This window comes from Petaurus breviceps, unplaced genomic scaffold (assembly GCF_028583685.1).
Source record: "Petaurus breviceps papuanus isolate PSGF00001 unplaced genomic scaffold, PetGlider_PUasm1.0 126, whole genome shotgun sequence".
Classification (NCBI taxonomy): Eukaryota; Metazoa; Chordata; class Mammalia; order Diprotodontia; family Petauridae; genus Petaurus; species Petaurus breviceps.
The window spans coordinates 3,928,331-3,950,480 of record NW_027185655.1 but is presented as its reverse complement, the minus strand read 5'-3'; the positions used below and the strand labels follow the sequence as shown (position 1 = coordinate 3,950,480).

Here is a 22,150-nt window from a genome sequence, read left to right as displayed (position 1 = left end):
GAAATTAAAAGGCAGTTTTCCAAAGTGTGTCTCAAAGAAAAAAAGAAAAGATTCTTATCTTTGAGTTGAGTAGAGCTAAGAAGGCCCTTCTTTGGATGGGCTTTTTAGGACTAACAATCTTCTCCAGTCTCTGCCATCAGGCATGAATTTGACGATAAATGCTGGGTTTTCTAGCCCTCTCTAGGTGGGTGCCAATTTCAGATGGAATCTCTGGTTTCCTCAGAATAAGATCTGATCAATATTTCCTCCAGTAGTGATGCCAGCTATTTATTTCTGGGGGTGGGAATCCCTTTTCTGGTGACACATGCTCATTTTTGTTTGCTTCCTTCTTTCCGATGTCATCAAAGTGTATGTTTCTCAACTTTCCACATTTGTGTTATGTATGCTGCCTTTCCCCCATGATAGAAATGTCTTTAAGCTGTGAAGTCTGATTTCAGTCTCTTGAAGCTGGCAGCCTCTGGTATTGTGCCCTTGGGCACTGTGTAAGGAAACTTCCTATCACCAACCAAGAGTCAAGAAACCTTTTAAAGATCCATCTTTTCTTTAGGCCAATCAACGGTGGTCAGGATTGCCCTGGCGTTAATTTTGAGTACCAGCTCTGTAACACTGAAGAGTGCTCGAAGCTCTTTGAGGATTTTCGAGCCCAGCAGTGCCAGCAGCGGAACTCCCACTTTGAGTATCAGAACAGCAAACACCACTGGCTGCCCTTTGAGCATGCAGATGGTGAGTACAGTCCTTTGGTTGCTCATGTCTTACCAAGGACACTTTGAAATTTAAGTTCAAGATCTGTTGGGCTTATTGAATTTGACTTGGTGACACAGGAAGGAGGTGCTTGCCTGAGTTTTCACGTGAGGACAAGCAGAAGCTAATAAGTCACAGTTGCCTTTTGTGCTGTGAAATAGGAACCAGAATGAGTGTGCTGGGTAGATTCAGGGTCCAAACTGGACTCTTCTTCCTGGACAGGAATTCTTGAGCATTTTGGCTGATGGAGGGTTGATCTAGAACACACGCTCACACACACACTCACACATACACTCACACACACCCCACTTTGTGAAACACAAAGAGTATTTAATGAATGGTCTTTTAGAAATTTTTCTTATTCAACAAAAACATCTAAGTATACTGATATATCACGGCAGCATGGAAAGAGACTTTGGAGTCAGATGACCTGGGTTCAAATCCCACATTTAATGTTTCCTACCTATATATGACCTTATACAAATCACATAAAGCCCCTTGTAAGTAAAATGAGGCCTTTGGTCTATACTCCAGTGTCTACATTCCTTCTACCTTTAGTTCTGTGATCTATGAAAGGAAGGGAAGAAAAGGAGAGGAAAAGAGAGGGGATGGAAAGAAGAAAAGGAAAGGAGAAGAGAGGAGAGGGGAGGGGAGGAGAGGAAAGGAAAGGAAAAAGGAAAAAAGGAAGGAAATATGATAAGGAAAGGAAAGGAAATAGGGGGGAAAGGAGAGAAAGGAAATAGGGAAGGGAAGAAAAGGAAGTAGGAGAGGGAAAGGGAAGGGAAAGGAAGGGAAGGAAATAGAGGAGGGAAAGAAAGAGGGGAAAGAAGGGAAGGGAAGAAAGGAAATAGGGAAGAGAAGAAAACAGGGAAAGAAAGGAAAGAAAAGCAAAGGAAAGGAGAAGAGAGGAGCAGAAGAGAGGGGAAGGGGAGGGAAAGGGAAAGAGAGGGGAGGGAAGGAAAGAAAAAGAAATGAAAAAAGGGACCCTAGTTCACTCTTATTCTAGCAGTGATTATCAGAAAGACTAGGAGAATGAAAGATTGCAACCCAGTCCTGTTGAGTGCCAGATCCCAGCACCTCCTCACCTCTACCATCAATTATTCCTAAGGACGGAGCAAGAAGACATGCCACTTCCTCTGGCTGCTTCCCTGGCAGAACGATAGAAATGGTCTGGCAGCGACCCGTTCAGCTTTCAGTTTGTAGGAAGGAAGTTCTGAGTGTTTCTGCCCACATTTCCAGTTTTGCCAGGGTACGTGGACAAGAGTGACAAAAACGACCTTCTTCTTAGCCAGTCTGCTCCTCGACTTCCCTGAGGCTAGGAGATAGCCATGGCCTTCCTGTTCTGAGTGCCCGTCTATATCTGAGGCTGGACCCCCAGCTTCCTTTGGAATCATGAATTTAGGGAAGCTGGAGGAAAATCAGAGCAACGAAGTCTTCCCTGACCAAGTAAACCTACTCCTGCTCAGATCTTTCTTTCTTTTTTTTTTCTGGTAAAAGCTGACATTTTGGAGTCCAGAAATTATGACTCCAAGAGAAATAGGTCATTGAAAGGAACAAGTGTGCAAAGTTCTAATAGAGGCAGCATTCAGTATACTACCTGCCATCTACAAAACTCTGAGAGAAGAAGCCAGACCATCAACTAGAAGGTTGTTTGGCTGATCACAATTCAATTCATCCCCTCTGAGATGTCAATTCATCTCCTCTGAGATGTCCCACCCCCCCCTCTCCCCCCCCCCCCCCCACCCCACCCCCTTCCCTATGTTTTGATATTTCTACTCTGGCTAATTTGGAGAAAACCCAGCACTTCTCTGGCATCTTTAGAAGCAGGAATAAGGTCAGTTTCTCACATCCTATTTGTGAAAGTAATGGTCCAGGACTTAAAAGCACTTTAAAATCCTCTTTTCAATTTCATCTCCATTCACAGAGTTTTTAATGTACAGATAAGTGGATTGAATTTCTGCCTCAACTGCTACTTCCATTTGATAGGTAGCTAGGTGATGTCATACCCTTGGGGTCAGGAAGTCTTGAATTGGAATCTTGACTCAGATACTTGCTTTATGACACTGGGCAAGGCACTTAACTTTTCTGTTTCTCAGTCTCCTCATCTGCAAAATGGGAAGAAAAGCAATAGCTGTCATGAGAATCAAGTAAGATTATGTCTGTAAAGCACGTTTTAAAACCTTAAAACCCTATCTATATAAATCCTATTTTTATTTAGAGTGAATCAAAGACAATAACCATGAAATTACAGCACAGTGTAGCCTACCTCAGTGCCTATTTTAAAAGAGGTAAGACTTCCACTGTCACAGGTGTATGACTCCATTAACAATATAATATGCTGTCTGTCTCTAGGTGGTTAAGTAGACAGAGTCCTGGGCCTGCAGTTAGGAGGACCTGAGTTCAAATCTGGACTCAGAAACTTAACACTTACTAGCTGTGTGACCTTGGGCAAGTCACTTAACCCCAATATCCCCTGCCTTTCCCTCTGCAAAAAGCAAAAAAAAAAAATTGAAAAATTAAAAAAAATGAGTTAGGAGGACCTAAGTTCAAATCTGGCCTCAGGCACTTACTAGTTGTGTGATCTTGTGCAAGTCACTTTAACTGCTGTCTACCTCAGTTTCCTCATTTGAAAAATGGAAATGATAAGAGCATCTACCTCCCAGGTTGGTCAAGGATCAAGTGAGATAATATTTACAAAGTACTTAGCATTATGCCTACCATATAAGAAAGGCTTAATAAATGCTTCTTTTCTTCAATTCCCACTCTTGTCTTAAGAACAAATGCAGAATTCATATGAAGATAGCTTTTATTAAGAAACAACGAGAGCCTAGATATCATGTTCGGTGACTCTCATATACCATAAAAGCAACAACTCCGTTGTGTCATTTAAAACCAATGGAAATATGCCTCAAAACCTGTGTTGGGCTCTTGTGCCTGAAGAATTCAGATTTACCCTGAAAATGCTGAGGACATGGGTTTGTTTCCTGTGCATTTCTTGCTTTTATTTATTTGTACAATATCCCCTTTAACTTGGGGTGACTTTGTTGAGACTTTCCAATTTAAACAAAAAGCCAACCATGCTGTTTAGAGCAGCCCATTAAATGGAAACCATTGACGTTCTTCTCCACTCTCTGCAGCCAACAAAAGATGCCACCTTTACTGCCAATCCAAAGAGACGGGGGATGTTGCTTATATGAAACAGCTGGTACATGATGGAACCCGTTGTTCTTACAAAGACCCATACAGCATATGTGTGCGCGGGGAGTGTGTGGTACGTCCAGTGTGACCCCAACTGATCGTTATGAACTATCTTACCCTTCTGACTTTCCCTGTTATATTATCTCAGGGGGATGGGCTGTGATGGCGATGTTAGGAGGAAGTCCTTTAGCTAATCCCTTAACCCTCCACTCCAAATGCCCACATGGACAATTTGTCCCCAACCTATGGTATAGCCTTCTGAGCTCCTATTGGTCTGATCAGTCACAGCTGGACACACTTTTGTACCTTGACCCCAAAATGGTGACATCATTTGGGTCCTCTTTGAGAACGAAGGACAACAACCGACGAACCCTTGAACAATATGGCGGTAGCATTGTTATGGAAGACCATATTCTATTTCTATACCTAAGCCAATTTGGGTCTCTTGCTGCTCTTGTGAAGGGCAGCAAGATTTGGCAACAGCAGCTATGGCCACAGTAGCCACAATGATGTTGGCAATGACTGTGGAGTACATCACTAAACCTGGAATCACAAAGACCAGAGTTGGAATTCTGTTCCAGGAATGGGCATGTCAGTTAACCTGCCCATTCCTCATTTCCTCATCTATAAAATGGGGATAATAATAGCATCTACCTCACAGGGTAGTTTGTGGGCAGCTAGTGACACAGTGAATAGAGTGTGAGGCCAATAGTCAAGAAGACTCAAATTCCTGAATTCAAATGTGGCCTCAGACCCTTACTAGCTGTGTGACCCTGAGCAAGTCACTTGACCCTGTTTGCCTCAATTTCCTAATCTGTAAAATGAGCTGGAGAAGGAAATGGCAAACCTCTCTAGTATCTTTACAAAGAAAACTCCAAATTGGGTCATAAACTGTCAGATGGATCGAAAAACTACTCAACAACAATAACAAAGGATAATTGAGGGGACCCAAAGAAGTAATATTGTCTTAAAGCAGTTCAGAAATTACTATTATTCTTATTTTCATTACCTATGCAACTAAAGACAAGTCATTTATCTTCTCTGGGCCTAAGTCACATATACAAAGTTCCAAGCAAGTTGTATAAATTAATAGAGACCAGGGAGATGCAAAGCCCTGCTGTCAAAGAGTTTTTTAGTCTAGTAAAGATAATGTCCTTAATTTGATCCACAATCTGGACACATCGGAACAAATCAGTCCAGAAGGGCAGGGAAGGAACAAAGATTTAATTGACTCAGTTTTACTGCTCATGGACATTTCTTTAAACAGAAAGGGGAAATGGAAGCCAGGGAGTTCTGGGAAATTTCAGATCATATGTATTGTTCTACTTGTCCTGGTTGGGCTCATCTCTGGAACAGTCCAGTCCTAACCTGGCAGGCATTATGGTCATTTTTCTACAGAAAGTGGGCTGTGATAAAGAGATTGGTTCCAATAAGGTTGAAGATAAATGTGGAGTCTGTGGAGGAGATAATTCTCATTGTCGCACTGTGAAAGGAACATTTACCAGAACTCCCAAGAAACCTGGTAAGATCAGTGTTTGCATGCATTAATGGATGTTGGGGTCAGTGCTAGTACATTGTTATTTAGAAATGAGAGATTTTACAAACCCTCTCCTCTCTCTTTGCAAGTCACCCTGTCCCTAGAAGGCCAAAATGTCATGTGTGTATATGCATGCATGTGCATGTGTGTATACATGTGTGCGTGTATACGTGTGTTGTTAAGTTTGCAGTTTGGCAGATTAACACATAGTTTTCTGTAATAAGATCTACTCATTTGATTATTTCAGTGTAATTATATTCCTAGGAAATATATATATATATATATATATATATATATATAAATTATTTTACTGAATTCATATCGACTTCAGTACCTGTGTAGAAAAAACATCACATGGAGATCACTGATTATAACCATTTAAAACTTCTTTGTAAATAAAAAAACAGAGAAAGTAGACTATGTAGATGAATAAATCTTTTATTTAGTAATTTGCTTTGGAATTTTTGATTAAGCTTGCAAAGGCCCGACAAGGAATGCAAAATCTTGTTTTTGGTAGTTGTGGTTTTATGTTCTGTGCTCATTTTGCTTTTTCTGTTTTCATGGTGAACATGTTATTCTGTCCCTGTGTCTTCTAAGAATCCAAAAGCCAGGCTTTAAGTCCTTTTTTAAATTGCTACTTTTAAATTAGAATTAAGGCTCCACTAAAAAAATTGGTCAATGTCCTGCCTCAGACACTCAGTAGCTGTGTGACCCCGAGTGAATCACTTAACTACTTTGTTCCTTAGATTCCCCATATGTCAAATGAGGATAATAGTCCCTCCCTCCTAGCCTTGTTGTGAAGATTAAATGAGATAACATAGATAAAATGCTTTTTAAACTTGAAAGCACTATTATTGAAAATTATTATTAAAGCTATCACTATTATATAATCATGGAAATGAGAGCTTCTTTGAAAGGAAAAAGACACATTAATGTTAAGTTGGATGTCTACTTTTATAGCAATTTATAGTAGGATTTAAAGGTTTTTTTTGGTTTGCTTTTTGGAGGGCAATTAGGGTTAAGTGACTTGCCCAAGGTCACACGACTAGTTTTTTGTTAAGTGTCTGAGGCCAGATTTGAACTCAGGTCCTCCTGACTCCAGGGCTGGTGCTCTATTCACTGCACCACCTAGCCACTCCTAGGATTTAAAGTTTTAATCGATGATGTCAACATGATGCAATATTTAGCTCCTTCTGAACATAAAGTAATTCATAAAAGTGCTGATGTTCTTTAAATATTTTCTTAAGATTCAAATTTTTTTCAGGGAGCTTCAAATACAAATATTTCACTCTAGGACAACTTATTTCCAAGGGGGATTCCCCTACAACTAACCAGATACATGCCAAGCATTACTGATTTTCAGTAGTAGCTAGTGTTGTTGACCCATTTCAATGATGATGGGATCCCAAATGTGGATATGGTGTTTGTTTGGGACCATGACAAGACCCCTGTGTTGACTGACTCAGAACCCATGGTATTGACCAAAGTTTCTCCATTTATTTTCATCCTCCACTTGTGAAGATGCAAACCTACCAATCTGACCTGGCTATGCTCATATAAATATGATGGAAGGAAACAGTGTCAGATCAGCCATTGACTAGATTTTCTTCTATGACTTTGACCTGAACCTGCTTGCACTTTGGAAAGAATCTTTCCACTTTATGTAACTTATAGATGGTGATGAAGTTCTTAGGATTCCAAGCTTTAAGAAAATGTCAAGATGATCCAGTGAGTTCTGCCATTTTGCAGATGAAAATATTGAAGCCCAGGGAGGTAAACCAGTTTGCAAAGGTCATAAATAGTGGAGCCAAGATTCTAGACCCTCTTACTTCAATACAGTGCTTTTTATTATGCCAAACTGTCTCTGATAGTATGTGTCATATTATTGACCCATAATCTCCCACCTCTATAACAGAATGAAATGCTTTTAGAAACTGATTCATTAGTTCCATGGCATCAACATTTTTATAAATATTCAGTCACTGAACGGAACCAACCTAAGGTTTGATGATTTTGAAGTAGGATTTGGCTATAAAATATTAACAGTATTGTTTCAATGTTATGGGACAAATTTTATGGCTTATGCCTTTATCTCTATTTTACATTATATGGCTAAACTTAGTGATGACTTCTTATGGGTGTGATTTTTACAAAGTGAAAATCAGATGCTCAGTATAACGTTTCCACTTTGTTTTATATTATTCATTTGGGGCCCTGGACAGCCATTGAAGAACATTTTTTTTCTTGTGTCAGATACCATTGTTGGATGGACATGAGCATATCACACATTTTCACGGCCTGTTTTCTTATGCCTTCCAAAACTATCTTAACCCAGTCTCTGAAAGACTGGGGAAAAATGACCTTGACAAAATTCAGACTGGAATATCATTGTTACCAAAATGACCTCCATGAAAAGGGATAACATTTTAAAATTTTACCTTGCACATATCTTTTATTCTTTCAGTTCCTTGTACTCCTACACAGGCCAACAACCCAGATCAAAGTTATTTAAGTGCTACCTTTATTTGGGGCTGTATACCTTTGAGGAGGTGAAGTGGGTTCATTATGGGGCAATGATTTGGGCCCCTAATTCACTCCCTCCATGCCAGTATTTTTGATCATGGCTGTCCAGAATTATTAGTGTAGAATTTTTTTTAACAATATGAAGACCATATTTAAAATAATTTCAGTTATTATGAGCTTATGAATTATATTATTATGAATTTATGTTGTGGTTATCCTATAAGCAATCTCCCTGAAAAATCAAGCACTTATTAAGTGCCTGTTTTGTTCTAGTTCAGTGGGATACAAAGAAAGGAAAAGAAAATCTCTGCTATCAAGATTCTTAACTGGGAAGAAAACATTTAAACAACTATTTAACTATATAAACACGATATTTACAAGATAAGTTGGAGGTTATCAATAGAGGAAAGGCATTAGCACTAAGGGAGATTGGTTGAGCATGAATAACTTACTGTGTTTTCTTTCTAAACAAAGTCCCTGAATACCTAACAGAGCATTTAAAGTGGAATAATGCATTCTGTTACCAAGGTTGGATGGAGTAGGGATGACGTTTCAGACAGCATAAATATCATCCCGGGATTTAAGGCAGAGGTCACAGGAATTAACCCTGCATGTGAAAGGATGTTAGAGAAGGCTTTCCTCAGTCACAGATCCCAACTCAAGTTCAGTGTTAATTGGACATGAGTTGCTTCACCGGGGGTATTGACAACATACTCATTCAATAGACTAATTAACCTCTTCCAACAGGGAAACTCTTAAGCAAGAGGTGCCAGAAGGAACTCAAGTTACTGGAAAATGAAATCTGCAAGTATCTGAACTTAAAATCACCTACATAATTTTTCATTCATACTTACTCTTACTTTCATTGACTACTTTGTCTCAGTCTTATTTACATTGATAAAATGCCTAAGACAGACAAATATGGTCAATGAAACAGGTAGACTTTGGTCCCCCCAAGCACTAACTGAAGACATTTTATTTAAGGGAAGACAAGAGGAGCCTTCACATTGCCCAAAGGAGCTCGCAATGTGTCTCTTTCTGAAACAAAGGCAGCTAAAAATGTTCTGGGTGAGTTATGGGAAATGGAAATGGCAGCAAGACGGGCTGCTGCGACTGACAGAAAAGGAGTTGGCTGCAATGGCTTCTGGAGCTTGGCACTTAGAAGCATCCCGGATAGAGGCAAAAGCAGTACATTTCACATGTTTTATGATGCAAGATAAGGCTGTGTTATTGGGGAACCATGGTAGTCAGTCCATTCAGTCAAACTACTAAGGCAATTTGTGAGGAAAAATGAGTTATGATATCACTTGGGTTGATTGCACTCAATATGTGACTGAATTGGTTTGTTAATTTTGCTTTGGAGAGTAAACTTGGACCATCTTCTCTGTAATTATTCATTTTAAACTGTAGTCTCTGACTTAAAGGGTGAAAAATGAATCTCTATAACCACCACCATAAATATTGAACATAAACTGTGTATAAAGGGCTTAGGACAGCTGTTGCCTAGGGGCAAAAATGATAAGATAGGGTACTAGATCTGGAGTCAGAAAGACCTGAGTTCAAATCTAGTCTTTGACATTTACTAACTATGACCCTGAGCAAGTTACTTAACCCTGTTTATCTCAGATTCCTTATCTGTAAAATGAGCTGGAGAAGGAAATGGCAAACCACTCCAGTATCTTTTGGCCAAAAAAATAAACGAAACCCAAAAGGAGGTCACAGAGAGTCAGACATGACCAAAACAACTCAACGACAGCAAAAGGGAGATGGAATATCTTTTTCAGTGAGCAAAGTGGCCAGTATCACTGGATCAGAATACATAGGAGAAGGGGAGAAGAAAGTTAGACTAGGAAGGCAGAGGCTCATGCAAATAGTCAATTAGTCAACTAGGATTTATTAATATCAAATAATCATTAAAATTAAAATAGTAACTAATAAATGTTTATTGAATTAAATTTGTTGAATTATTAAGTATACAGTTCATGGCAGTCTCTGTGCCAAATGCCATAAAACGTTACCTTGCTGATATTGCTAAGTCTTATAATTTGGCCAAATCTAGAAAACTGACTTGTGTTTATCTCTGATGGGCCTATTTAAATCTCATTGCCCATCAGCAATCAATTTGCCTTTTCCTTTTTCTCTAGAGTAATATATTTTCCATCCTGATATAAAAGTATTTACTAATTCCAGAATTTGCTGCCAGGAGTCACCATGAGCAATTTTTAAATGGCAGATACAGATGGGGGTATTGAAGAATCCCATGAAGTTTGTGAGTCATGAAGGCTGCTCAGTGGGGAGAATGGTCACTTGCCAGAACATAGGAAATATACTGCCTTTGCCTGAGTAGTTGGTTGTCATGAGACAACACAACAAGAGGAGGGATGCATAGGTTTGTAACAAGGATTGATGAAATCTGGCCCTGGAGGAATGGGCTTCACAACCCAACTCTACCAAGGACCGCCTGTGTGACTTTGAACAATGCTCTTCATTTCTCTGGACTCCATTGAAGGATCTGGACTAGGTGACCTTCATCACTAATTTATTTTTCTCCCATTAATGAGTGTTCATCCCAAGAAAATACCAGATGTTACAAAACCTATCAGTCTGCTGAAGTGACAAACTGCGTTTAGGTTTGTGTGACCACTTTTGCAAGTAGAAGCAATAATAATAACAACGTAGCTTGCTACTAACCTCAGCTATTCTGTTTCCTTCTTGTGTCCTGGTTACTGAACGTGCAAAAGGGTACCTTAAGATGTTTGATATTCCCCCTGGTGCTAGACATGTGTTAATACAGGAAGACGAAGCCTCTCCTCATATCCTTGGTAAGTGTTTCTAGCCTTGCATTCTGCACTGCATGCTAAGGTCTGCTTAAACGTTCAATTACCAAAGACTTGCTTTAGTTTCAAGAATCGAAAGAATATATATTTTTTTAAAAGCGGTAATTGCACAGGGCCAGGGTGAAGGATGGGACTTGTGATTTCATTGGTATAGGGAACTCCTAGGTGAGAAAACTCTCTTCCAGTGCAGGTTATCACCTTCTCTGCAATCTTCAAGAATCCCATGGGGACACTTAGGGGTAAGTGACTAGCCCAGGGCTACATAGACAATATGAGGTAAAACTCAATCCAGATCTCCTTGACTATGAGGTAAGGTCTCTCTGTCTGAGTGAGGCTGTTGACTTTTCATGACTCTGCTTCACAAATCCAATTCACTGCACAAGTCAACATATCACCATCTTGATATTTATCATTGGTCCTCTTTGAAATCCAAGAATAAACAACAATGACAACAACAACTCTCTAGTATGCCAAATTGTCTTTAAATAATCATATACCAGAATTTCACTCAATCATCGACCTACACTATGTTTATCTCAAAGCAAGATTCAATTCAGTCAAATGAATACATTTATCCTACTCCTTGATAGGAAGCTTTCTAAGCACTTGGGCAGATATACTACAATCTTAACAGACTAGTCCTAGTCTGCAAGGAACTTAAAATCTAGTATACAAGTAAGTAAAATGATGTGTATACATAAATCACTAAACAATAATCAGCTGAGATACAGAAAGGTAGAGCTTGGTTATGGAGGTTAGGGTAAGTAAATAAAGGACCATTTCTGATGTAATGGATAGAAGGTTGGACTTAAGAGTCAGGAAGTTCAAATCTTGCCTCAGAAAATTACTAGCCATGTGACCTCCTGGAAAGGCATTTAACCTGTCTCAGCTTTCACTTCTTTAAAATGGGAATAATAATAGCACTTCCCTGACAGAGTTGTTCTGAGGATTAAATAGGTTAAGTGCTTTGCAAACCTTAAAGCTTTATATAAATGTTAGCTATTATTAGGGCAGGTAGCTCCTCAGCTGTGCTTTGAAGGAAGGGAAGGATTTCAAGAAATAGGAGACTTAATAAAAGAATAAAGGCTTTAGTTTTGGGGATGAATCCTTGTAGGTTTGTAAATTCAAGGTAAAAAAAGGCAAAGAATAAAACCATGTTTACCTCAGTTTACCTCATCTGTAAAATGAGCTAGAGAAGGAAATGGCAAACCATTCCAGTATTTTTTGCCAAGAAAACCCCAAATGGGGTCACAAAGAGTTGGACATGACTGAAAGTGACTGAACTACAACAAAATGCATCAAGGGATAATAACATTAGAGCATTTGTCCGTAGTTGTGATTACCCTACCAAAACTAGGTCATTCTACCTGCTGCCATGTTGTAATGGGGTGATGTCACATGTCCAATATTCTCTGGCCAGAATAAAAGCCATGTGTTCTGAGTGTATTTGCACCACTTTGGGGAAAAAATCTGGATGATTTTAGCAAATTTCTTCCTGCTCACTCTTGCATTTTCCAACTGGCACAACAATCTATACTATCCCCAATGGTCCTTCTCTTTTTTCTCAACTGCTAATAGTCCATTTGAGAAATAACCTGTTCCCCTCACATAAGCAAGTCATACAGATGGACTTGCCTAATGCTCCACTTCCAAGTCCATGTGCAGAATTCAAGCATGCAACTTGCTGTTGTTAAAGCAACATCAAGGTTTCAAAGAACCAATTAATCTCATTTGTTGCCATAGTGAAATTTCTTTCATTTTTACCCTAAAAGTAGAGAAAGGAAATTATTTATACAAGTTTAGTTGAAAGGTTTTTAAACTGAAATGTAAAACTTGATTCTTACAGTTATTACTTAAAACAGTAATAACTGTAAGTCCTAGGGTTTTGGAGTGATTTCTTACTTCCCCCGGTTTAATCCCCTGCCTTCCCCTTCCCCTCAGGTGCACAGTAAAGCAAATGAAAGCATTATTATTTTTGTAGGCCTTACATTGTTTGCAAAATATTCATTATATTCAAGTTACATCCCAGACTTTACAAAAAGATGACTAGAATATATGGGATTCTGCTCTTATAAGTCCGTGCCAGTAAATTTTGAGTACCAAGCAAAAGGTGTGTACACACACATCTACTTATCCAAACTTAACCTGGTTCCTGCCTCACATTTCCAGCTATGTATTGGTCATCTTAGTTTGGATATCCCAAATCATCTTAAATGTAACGTGCCCCAAACTGAACTCGTTATCTTTCCTTTCAGACCCTCCCCTCTTCCAAACCTCCCTATTTCTGTCAAGGGAAGTATGGGATAGCAATCAGAGATCTGTCCTCAAAGCAAGAAAGGCCAAGGCTCCAGCCCCACCTCTGGCACATTCTGTTCTGTGATCCTAGGCAAGTTACTTAACTTCTCATTAGGAAATGTTAAAAAAAATAAAATATGATGCAACATAGATTAATGGTAATTCGTGGTTTTCTATGTTAATATGGGGCTCCAGGGATCAATTTCTATTTGAATTTGGCACCCCTGGTCTAGGTTACTCTCTAAGCCTATCCATCTCAGAGAAGGTGCCAGGATATATTAGTAGAGGGAGATTCCTCACCCAGGAGTTTCTATTCCAATGAAATCACAGATATGTGTGTATATACATGTGTATACATACATGTGTGTACATTATGTACATGCATATAAATACATGGTATCCTAAAAATCGTATTCCATTTAAGCTCTATAAAAGCTTAAATATATGCATATATCTATACATATATGTATGTGTGTATACATAGACACATGTGTGTATGTGTGAATATATATATACACACACACACACATATATACATTACACCATCTTCCATCTAGGAAGCTTGCTAGAGATGCAAATATTAATATCCATTGTGGAAAGCCAAAACAATGAGATATGCTATAATTATTATTCTTTTAATGATTTAAAACAATTATTATTGTTTTAATGATAATACATAAGGAGAGAGAAAAAGTTTTTAGTTTTAAAGAAAAGAATGGATTTACTATGGCTCCTTATTTCTGGCGGGCCTGGCCCCTCAAACTTTCCCGTTCTTTAGCTATCAAGAACCAGGCCACTGGGCACTACATTTTAAATGGCCGAGGGGAGGAAGCAAAGTCTCGGACATTCATCGACCTGGGAGTGGAATGGGACTACAGCATTGAAGATGACATCGAGACTGTTCACACTGATGGTCCTTTACACGACTCTGTCATTGTTTTGGTATGTGCTATAATAGTCACAATTGCCTTGGTACCATTAAAAAAATAAATTTCATCGTAATAGCTTTAATACTGGACAACATCATTATTAAAATGCATGGATTATTTGGGTTTTATGTGATTACTTGTAAGGTGTTTCAAAATCTGCTTCCACTAAGTTCCTTGCTTTTAGGAAATTCAGATTATCAGGTCAGCTTCTTTTATTCTTAATCTCTTAAAGTCTGACTTGAAATCAGCTGCCATCCATCAAACTTCAAGCATGGTTAACATTCTGAAAGAGTCAGAATCAAAGTCAATAAACTTTCATTAAGTATCTACTATGTTCCAGGCATTGTGCTAAGTGCGTGGGTTACATAAAGGACATAACAGTTCCTGTCCTCAAGGACCTCACAGTCTACTTAGGGAAGGTAACACATAAAAATAAATTAAGTAGGTGATGGGGAGTGATCAGGTCCTAAAGCCAGAATAGAAAATGGTCTGAATTAGTTTTATCTTTCAGGATGAGTTTCTGGAGATTGTGAATTCAGTAAGTCAGGTGGGTGGGAATTGATGCAGTTCCTGCTGTTCCCTCCTTAAATGATGGAAGATCTGGGAGCTAGGTCCAACCTCCATCCTTTATAACTGGGGGAGGGAAGAAGGTAAATCCCTCCAACATGCCTTGGCACTCTCAATCCAGGACTCAGATTAATAAATAATGAAACAATCCAAGATCAGATTAATAAATAATGAAAAGAAAAGCCGAGATAGAGTACCAATTTACCTACAGCTTGTCATTTTCTTCCCACACATACCATTCCCAAACTAGTTTTGAAAGTTCTTTCACTGACCTATTTAACTTGGACAAGAATTGACATGTTACCACACATCTGCCTTCCAACACATAACCCACTTAGAAGAACAGTGTTGAGCAAAGAGTCTGGCATCAACAAAAACCCTTGATGCTTCAAGCTCTTGGTAGAATTGACAAGCATCATAGAAGCAAAGGATTCAAGAACTGAATGGGCTCCTAGCCATCGTTCTTGCTTTACAGATGGGGAAAAAACAGGTACAGAAAAGTTAAGTGACTGGCCCAAGTCTTTCTTTTAAAAATAGGACTAGAGAAGACCAAATGTCATCCCAAACTTCAAAGAGGAAATAGAGTAGGCAGAAAACTATGGACAAGGGAATTTAACTTTTGACTGCTGGCAAAATTTAGAATATATTATTAAAGTGATACTTAGGGGAAAAAAGGCAGGGGGTAAGTCATAAAAAGTAAGCATAAACCCATTCATTAAAGAATTGGCCAGAAGGAGAGGGAAGGGAAAGGAAAAAGTTATGCCAGACAAACCTCATATCCTTTTATTTTTTTTTTGACAAGGTTACATGACTAGTCGATCAGGGAAATTTAATAAAAGTAGTTGACCTAGATATTAACAACATGTTTCATATGTGATTATCTCATGTGGATGAAATGGTGAGATGTAGGCTAAGTAATAAAGAATACAATTAGGTAGAACTGATTGACTTTCTAGACCCAAAGAATCTCCATTTATGTTTCAGTGACAATTGAGAACAAGTCCTATAGTGCCATACCTCGGACTAATTGGCATTTTTATTTATGACTTCAATCAGAGGTTCTTAGCTTGGGGTGGTAAATGATAGAGGGACAGAGAAAGAAAGAGAGATACAGAGAAACACACACAGAGACAGAGAGGGGGGGGAGAAAGAGACAGAGAAAGAGAGAGAGAGAGAAAGAGAGCAGGGAGAAAAAGAGAGAAAAAGAAAGAGTTGTAGTTGACACAATTTGTTTCCTTTTTGATCATAACTATTTTAAGCATTTAAAGACATTATTCTGGGAAGGGGCCTCTAGGCTTCACCAGACTGCCCAAGGGGTCTCTGATACAAAGAAATTGGGCCCTTGCCTTACATAAAGGCTTACATAAAGGTTTATCTCATTTTGAAGATGATAATATCTTAGGATAAGTAACATGCTAAGTGACAATAAGAACACTAAGAGATCTCTGTGGACTGAAACATTGACCTAAACAATCTATTATGGTGAAATTTAATAGCAATAAATGTAAAGTCTTACACTTGGGTTCAAACAATCAACTTTGCTTGCATAAAACAGGGGGGACCTGGATTGAAAACAGTGCATCTAATAAAGATGCGGAAGGTTCAGTGGGCTTCAAATTCAATAAGTATCAAAAGTATAATGCAGAAACCAAGAAATTTAAGGCAATCCTAAAGTACATTATTTAAGAAAGAGGTCATTTCTAATACCACAGGTGCACTGGTATTTCTTTATTCTTCCTTAGTCAGATAGCATCTAGAACATTATTTTAAGCTCTGGGTGCAACATTTTAGGAATTGGGCGTTCTTGCTGAATTTTCTCCTTCCTCTCCCACCTCCTGGTTTCCTTGGCTTCCTTCAAGATGTATAGAGGTGTCACAGTGGGTAGAGCACTTGGGCCTGGAGTCAGGAAGACCTGAGTTCAAATCCAGCCTAAGGACTCTGAATGAGTCATTTAACCTCTATCTGCCTCATTCTCCCCAATTGTAAAATGGAGATCATAATAACTCAGATGCAGATAAATGCCAGAATCATGACTCATTCATTTAGATCTGGAAGGGTCCTCAGAAGCCATCTAGTCTCAGCCTCCTCAACTACCTTACAAGGGAATTGTGAGGATCCAATAAAATGATATTTTAAAGTGCTTAGCACCATGCCTGGAACATAACAGATGCTTAATAAATGTCTGATCCCTTCACTCAAATCTCAGCTAAAATTCCATGGTCTACAAAACCCTTCCTTTAATCCCCCTCAACACACATGCTGTCCGTCAGAGATTAGCCATAATTTGCCTTGTTATATAGCTTGTTTTTGCTTAAGTTTGCATGCTGTTTTACCATTAAGCTGTAAACTTCTTCAGGATAGGGATTGTTCTGACCATTTTCCATACCTGGTGTAGTACCTGGAACATAGCAGGGATTTAAACTTGTGTTGACTTTTGATAAAGTCGGGAGTGTTCAGAGAGGGGTGATGAGAATAGCAAAGGGCCTCAAGATCACATTATGTGGAAATTGAAGGAATTAAACATGTTTACCTTGGGGAAGAGAAGTCCTAGGATGTACGAGGGATTGAAATTCTCCATCACAGGAGGCAAGCTCAGGAGTAATGGGCAGAGGTTACAAAGAAACTCATTTAGGGCTGGTATTAGATAGAACTTCTGAAAAATTTGAACTATCTAAAGGCATAATGGGCCCCATCAGGAGTACAGGCGTATTCTGCCCAGAAGGAACATCTTCCAGGACCCAACAACTTGTCACATGTATTGTAGTGGGAATTTTTATTCAGGTAGAGGTTCGATTGGAAAGCATCTGACATCTCTCTCCATTCTGAGACTCTGGGACACATAAAGGTTAGACTTTTTTCTAGTCAGAACATTCTTCCCAGTGGACTCCTAGATTTTCCTCCTGGCCCCAATTTCTTGAAAGCAAGCCACCTATTTGAAGTTTATTTTAAAATACTGCACCCTTTTATTATTCACTTGATGCAATATATGTGTGATTATAATAGTTGCATGTACATCTTTTTTTTTAAAACAAAAAATGCTTTCAAAACTCAAGCACAAATTACTGTTTAAAGGAAACTATGTAAAATAAAAGGACCTTTGGTAATGGGAATATCTCTATTTATTTTTTAAAAGAAGTTTAGACTTTTCACCCTTATACTCTTAAAAATACAATGTGGTTTTCTTAACAAACAACCCATCAAAATTTGTGGGATGTGGCCAAAGCAGTACTTAGGGGAAATTTTGTTATGCCTAAATGCTTATGTGAATAAAATAGAGAAAGAAAAGATCAATGAATTGGGCATGCAACTAAAAAGCTAGAAAAGGAACAAATTAAAAATGCCTGATTAAATGCCAAATTAGAAATTCTGAAAATCAAAGGAGAGATTAATAAAATTGAAAGTAAGAAAAATACTGAACTAATGAATGACTCTTTTAACATGAAGCCAACACACTTGATTAAGCTTCCTTGAACAAAAAGGAGGCAATCTCCAATTTCAGTAAACATAAGTTGAATTAATATAGAATCTTTTTTTTAAGAGTCTCTCAACTCTGTTAGCCTAATTTACATGGCTGTATTATGTATTTAATAGATTATTCCTCAGGAGAATGACACACGTTCCAGTTTGACGTACAAGTATATCATTCATGAAGACTCAGTGCCCACCATTAATAGCAATAATGTCATACAGGAAGAATTGGACACTTTTGAGTGGGCTTTGAAGAGCTGGTCGCAGTGCTCAGAGCCCTGTGGTGGGGGTAAGTGGACAACATTTTTATAATAGTAATACACAACAAGAAGATGGGAAAAAGAGGATCAATTTTCCACATCTCCAGAATCTATATACTTTATTTTAGATTCAGTAATGCATGCTAAGAGTGTCTCTTTCCATGGTTGGCACTCTTTTAATGAGCTGTGATTTAAAGCTAGATTTTTTTTCATATCTAGGTAAGTTTTTTCTTTGGGTCCAAAGTAACCTCTTCAGACTTTCCCCAGGTTCTCAGTACACTAAATATGGGTGCCGCAGGAAGAGTGATAACAAAATGGTGCATCGCAGCTTCTGTGAAGCCAGCAAAAAGCCAAAACCCATTCGTAGAATGTGCAATCTCCAGGAATGCACGCATCCCCTGTAAGTATGATTATAAACATCATTATTAATGATATTACTCCACTTCATATAAAAATGAATGGCAGAATCATAGCTCATGCAACTAGATCTGGAAGGCCATCTACCACCTCACCCCCTCATATTTTTTTGCTTTTTTTTTTTGGAGGGCAATTGGGGTTAAGTGACTTGCCCACGGTCACATAGCTAGTAAATGTTAAGTGTCTGAGGCTGGATTTGAACTCAGGCCCTCCTGACTCCAGGGCAAGATCTCTATTCACTATGCCACCTAGCCACCCCCTAACCCCTTCATTTTACAGATAAGAAACTGAATCAGGAAGTAGTAAAGGAACTTACATTGGGCCACATAGGCAGTAAGCATCAGAGGCAGAATTTGAACCCAGTTTCTCTTACTATAGAACCAGTCCAGGGGACCTTGCCATTTCAATAAATGTCTGTAGATTCACATTTAACAATGGCGGACACCTGAGTAGAACCCAGCAGTGTCAGGTCCTCATTTCATTGTCCCATCCTACTTTACAGAACCACAAAGATAGACATAGACTGTATCTGTGTGCTGTAGTTCATTAACTTATTCAATAGACATTTATTAAGCTCTTACTGTGTGCAATGTTGTATGAAGGATTCGAAAAGTCAGGGATGAGGCCAAGCTGCATTCTAGGCATGATAAATTGTTTGTGCACATACACAAACATTAGAGATGGAGTTCAGACAGCGGCAAACAGTCTGTGAGACTGAGTTTGAAGCTAGATTTATTTTAGAGACATAATACTCAATAATCATAGTTAATGATCCAAGTTCCTAGATACTGCCTGCTGAATGGATAACTTTTCTGAGTGTTCCCAAGACATCCCAATGTCAGAATGCCTGAACAAAACTCATCTTTCCCAATAAACCTGATCTTTGTTGTTGAAAGCACTAACACACCCTCAGTCATCCAAGATCCAACCTTGGATTCATTCTTGATTCTTCCCTCTCCCTCAGACCTCACATCCAATGAGTTGCCATCCTTGACATTTCTTCCATCTGTTCCCATTTGTCTACTCAAATAGCTACCAACATAGTGTCGACTCTCACTGCTTCTCTCATCCGGATTACAGTCAAAGACTCCTAATTGATATCTCTGATTTATGACCCTTTTCTTTGCAGCTCATCCTCTATAAACTGGAAAAATCATCTTCCCAAGGCATACTACCTTCCTCAAAAACCTTCCCTGTCTCTAAATTAAAAGCTGACTTCACACTCCATATTCCAGTCAAATTAGACTACTAGCTGCTGCCTGAACTCAGTGTCTAACTCAAAGCCTACCCAACCCATAACCAAAAGAGTGCCTCTACTACAACATACCCAGCTTGGTGTCATCCAGTCTTTTTAAAAAAATCTCTGACAATGGGGCAACTCCTAACCTTCCTTCATATGTAGCATTTTCCTCTTTTGCTCGACTCTAATAGTTAGAAGGTTTTTCCAGATATCATCTAAGTTTTCCTCCTCACTATTTGAACCCATTGCTTTAGTTCTCACAAATCATAACAAACCAGCAAGTCTAATCCCTTCAGGTGCTTGGAAGCAATTATTATGATTCCCCTAAGATTTCTCTTCTTTAAGGTAACCATCCACAGTTACTTCAACTGGGCATCATTTAGGTGCTCAAGTTTATTTATCATTCTAGTTGCCCCTTCTGCATGCTTGCCAGCTTATCAATATCCTTTCTGTTCTATGGTGACCAGAACTAAATGATACTATTCTCTCTTTCTTTCTGTGCCTTTCTTAATCTAGCTCATTTCCTATGTTTTCTATTTGGCCTAATCTGCCTTTTTCCTCCTTTTCTTCAGTAAATTTTTGTGCCTTTTTTTTTTAAAAACAATAATCCAATTCTGTTTTTCAGGTGGTACTTCATTATTTTTAGTACCTCTTCTATCCAAGTTATTAATTCTCTTTTTATAATTTTCTTGTATCACTCTCACATATTTTCCCAATTTTTACTCTGCCACTTTCATTTTTTTAATCTTCCAGGAATTCTTGTTAAGCTTAGATCCAATTAGCACTTTTCTTTGATGCTTTGGTTGTAGTTGTTTTCACACTGTTTTCTTCTACGTTTCTGTCTTGTTCTTCCCTGTCACTGTAGTGGCTTTTTATGTCAAGTTCCTTTTTGTTGTTTCCTCATTTTTCCAGTCTATTTCTTGACTTTGAACTTTATGTTCACCTGGGCATTGGGAGGTATTGTACAATCTTCAGGCTTTTTTGTGCTTGTTTTCAGAGCTAGTTCTGGGAGTCTACAAGTTTTCAGTGCTTTCAAGGTAGTGTGATCCCAGGAGAGGTACAGTCCTTGCTCTCCTGGCCTATACTCTGGTCTCTTCTCAGGAAGGGCCCTTTCTCTGCTATAGCTACAAGTGTGAAGTGGCTTCCTCATGTCTCTCCCTCTAAGTCCATCCTCCATGCAGTCACTAAAGTGATTTTGCTAAAATGTAGTTCTAATCATGCAACCCCCTAATCAATAAACTGCAGTAGCTTCCTATTTCCTCCAGAAACAAACATAAATGCTCTTTTCAACATTCAAAGCCCTCTGTGACCTAACCTCCTCCTACCTTTCCAGTCTTCTTACACCTTACTCCCTGACACATGCTTTTCAATCCAGTGATGCTGGGCTTCTGTATGTTACACAGACAAGATACTCCATCTCTTGGTACTCGGTGTTCTCTCTAGCTGTCCCCCATGCCTAGAACTTTCTCCCTCTTCCATTCCCCCTGTATTCTTTTAAGTGTCAATTAAAATTCTACTTTCTACAGGAAGCCTTTCCCAATCCTTATTAATTTCAGTGCCTTCCCTCTGTTAATTACTTCCTACATTTCATGAACTATATACTTGATAAAAATTTGTTTTCATTTTTTTTAAGCAATCAGGGTACATGGCCAGGTGTTTCTGGGTGGGTGCTAAGTGTCTGAGCCCAGGATTCGATCTCTAGGTCATCCCAACACTGGAGCCAGTGCTGTTACTCCCTGAGCCACCTGGCCGCCCCTTAGCAATTGGGGTTGAGTAACTTGCTCAAGGTTACACGGCCAGGTGTTTCTGGGTGGGTGCTAAGTGTCTGAGCCTGGAATTCGATCCAGGTCATCCCAACACTGGAGCCGGTGCTCTTACTCACTGTGCTACCTGGCTGCCCCTATGAATTTGTTTTCATTTTGTTTTCCCCATAGATTGTAAGTTCCTTGAAGGCAGGGATCGTCTTTTGCCTCTTTTTGTGTTCACTGCTCTTAGTCCAGTGCCTGGAAAATAGGCACTGAATAAATGTTGATTAATAGCAACTTACATTCTCATGGAAGGAGACAAAATAACTAGGCACCAACAAGGCATACGTACATATATAGTATACTTATGCATATACATATATATATAAATAT

At 38.8% G+C, this 22,150-nt stretch overlaps 1 protein-coding gene across 1 annotated transcript in view; it reads left to right on the top strand.

The window, feature by feature from the left end:
* Window positions 1-22,150, top strand: part of ADAMTS3 (ADAM metallopeptidase with thrombospondin type 1 motif 3) — a 282,573-nt gene that overhangs the window by 242,185 nt on the left and 18,238 nt on the right. Inside the window, exons 13-19 of the mRNA XM_069091667.1 lie at window positions 548-723; window positions 3,879-4,012; window positions 5,338-5,461; window positions 10,741-10,821; window positions 13,910-14,073; window positions 18,219-18,384; window positions 18,623-18,755. Coding sequence (XP_068947768.1) covers window positions 548-723; window positions 3,879-4,012; window positions 5,338-5,461; window positions 10,741-10,821; window positions 13,910-14,073; window positions 18,219-18,384; window positions 18,623-18,755 — 978 coding nt within the window. The remainder of the gene's footprint in view (window positions 1-547; window positions 724-3,878; window positions 4,013-5,337; window positions 5,462-10,740; window positions 10,822-13,909; window positions 14,074-18,218; window positions 18,385-18,622; window positions 18,756-22,150) is intronic.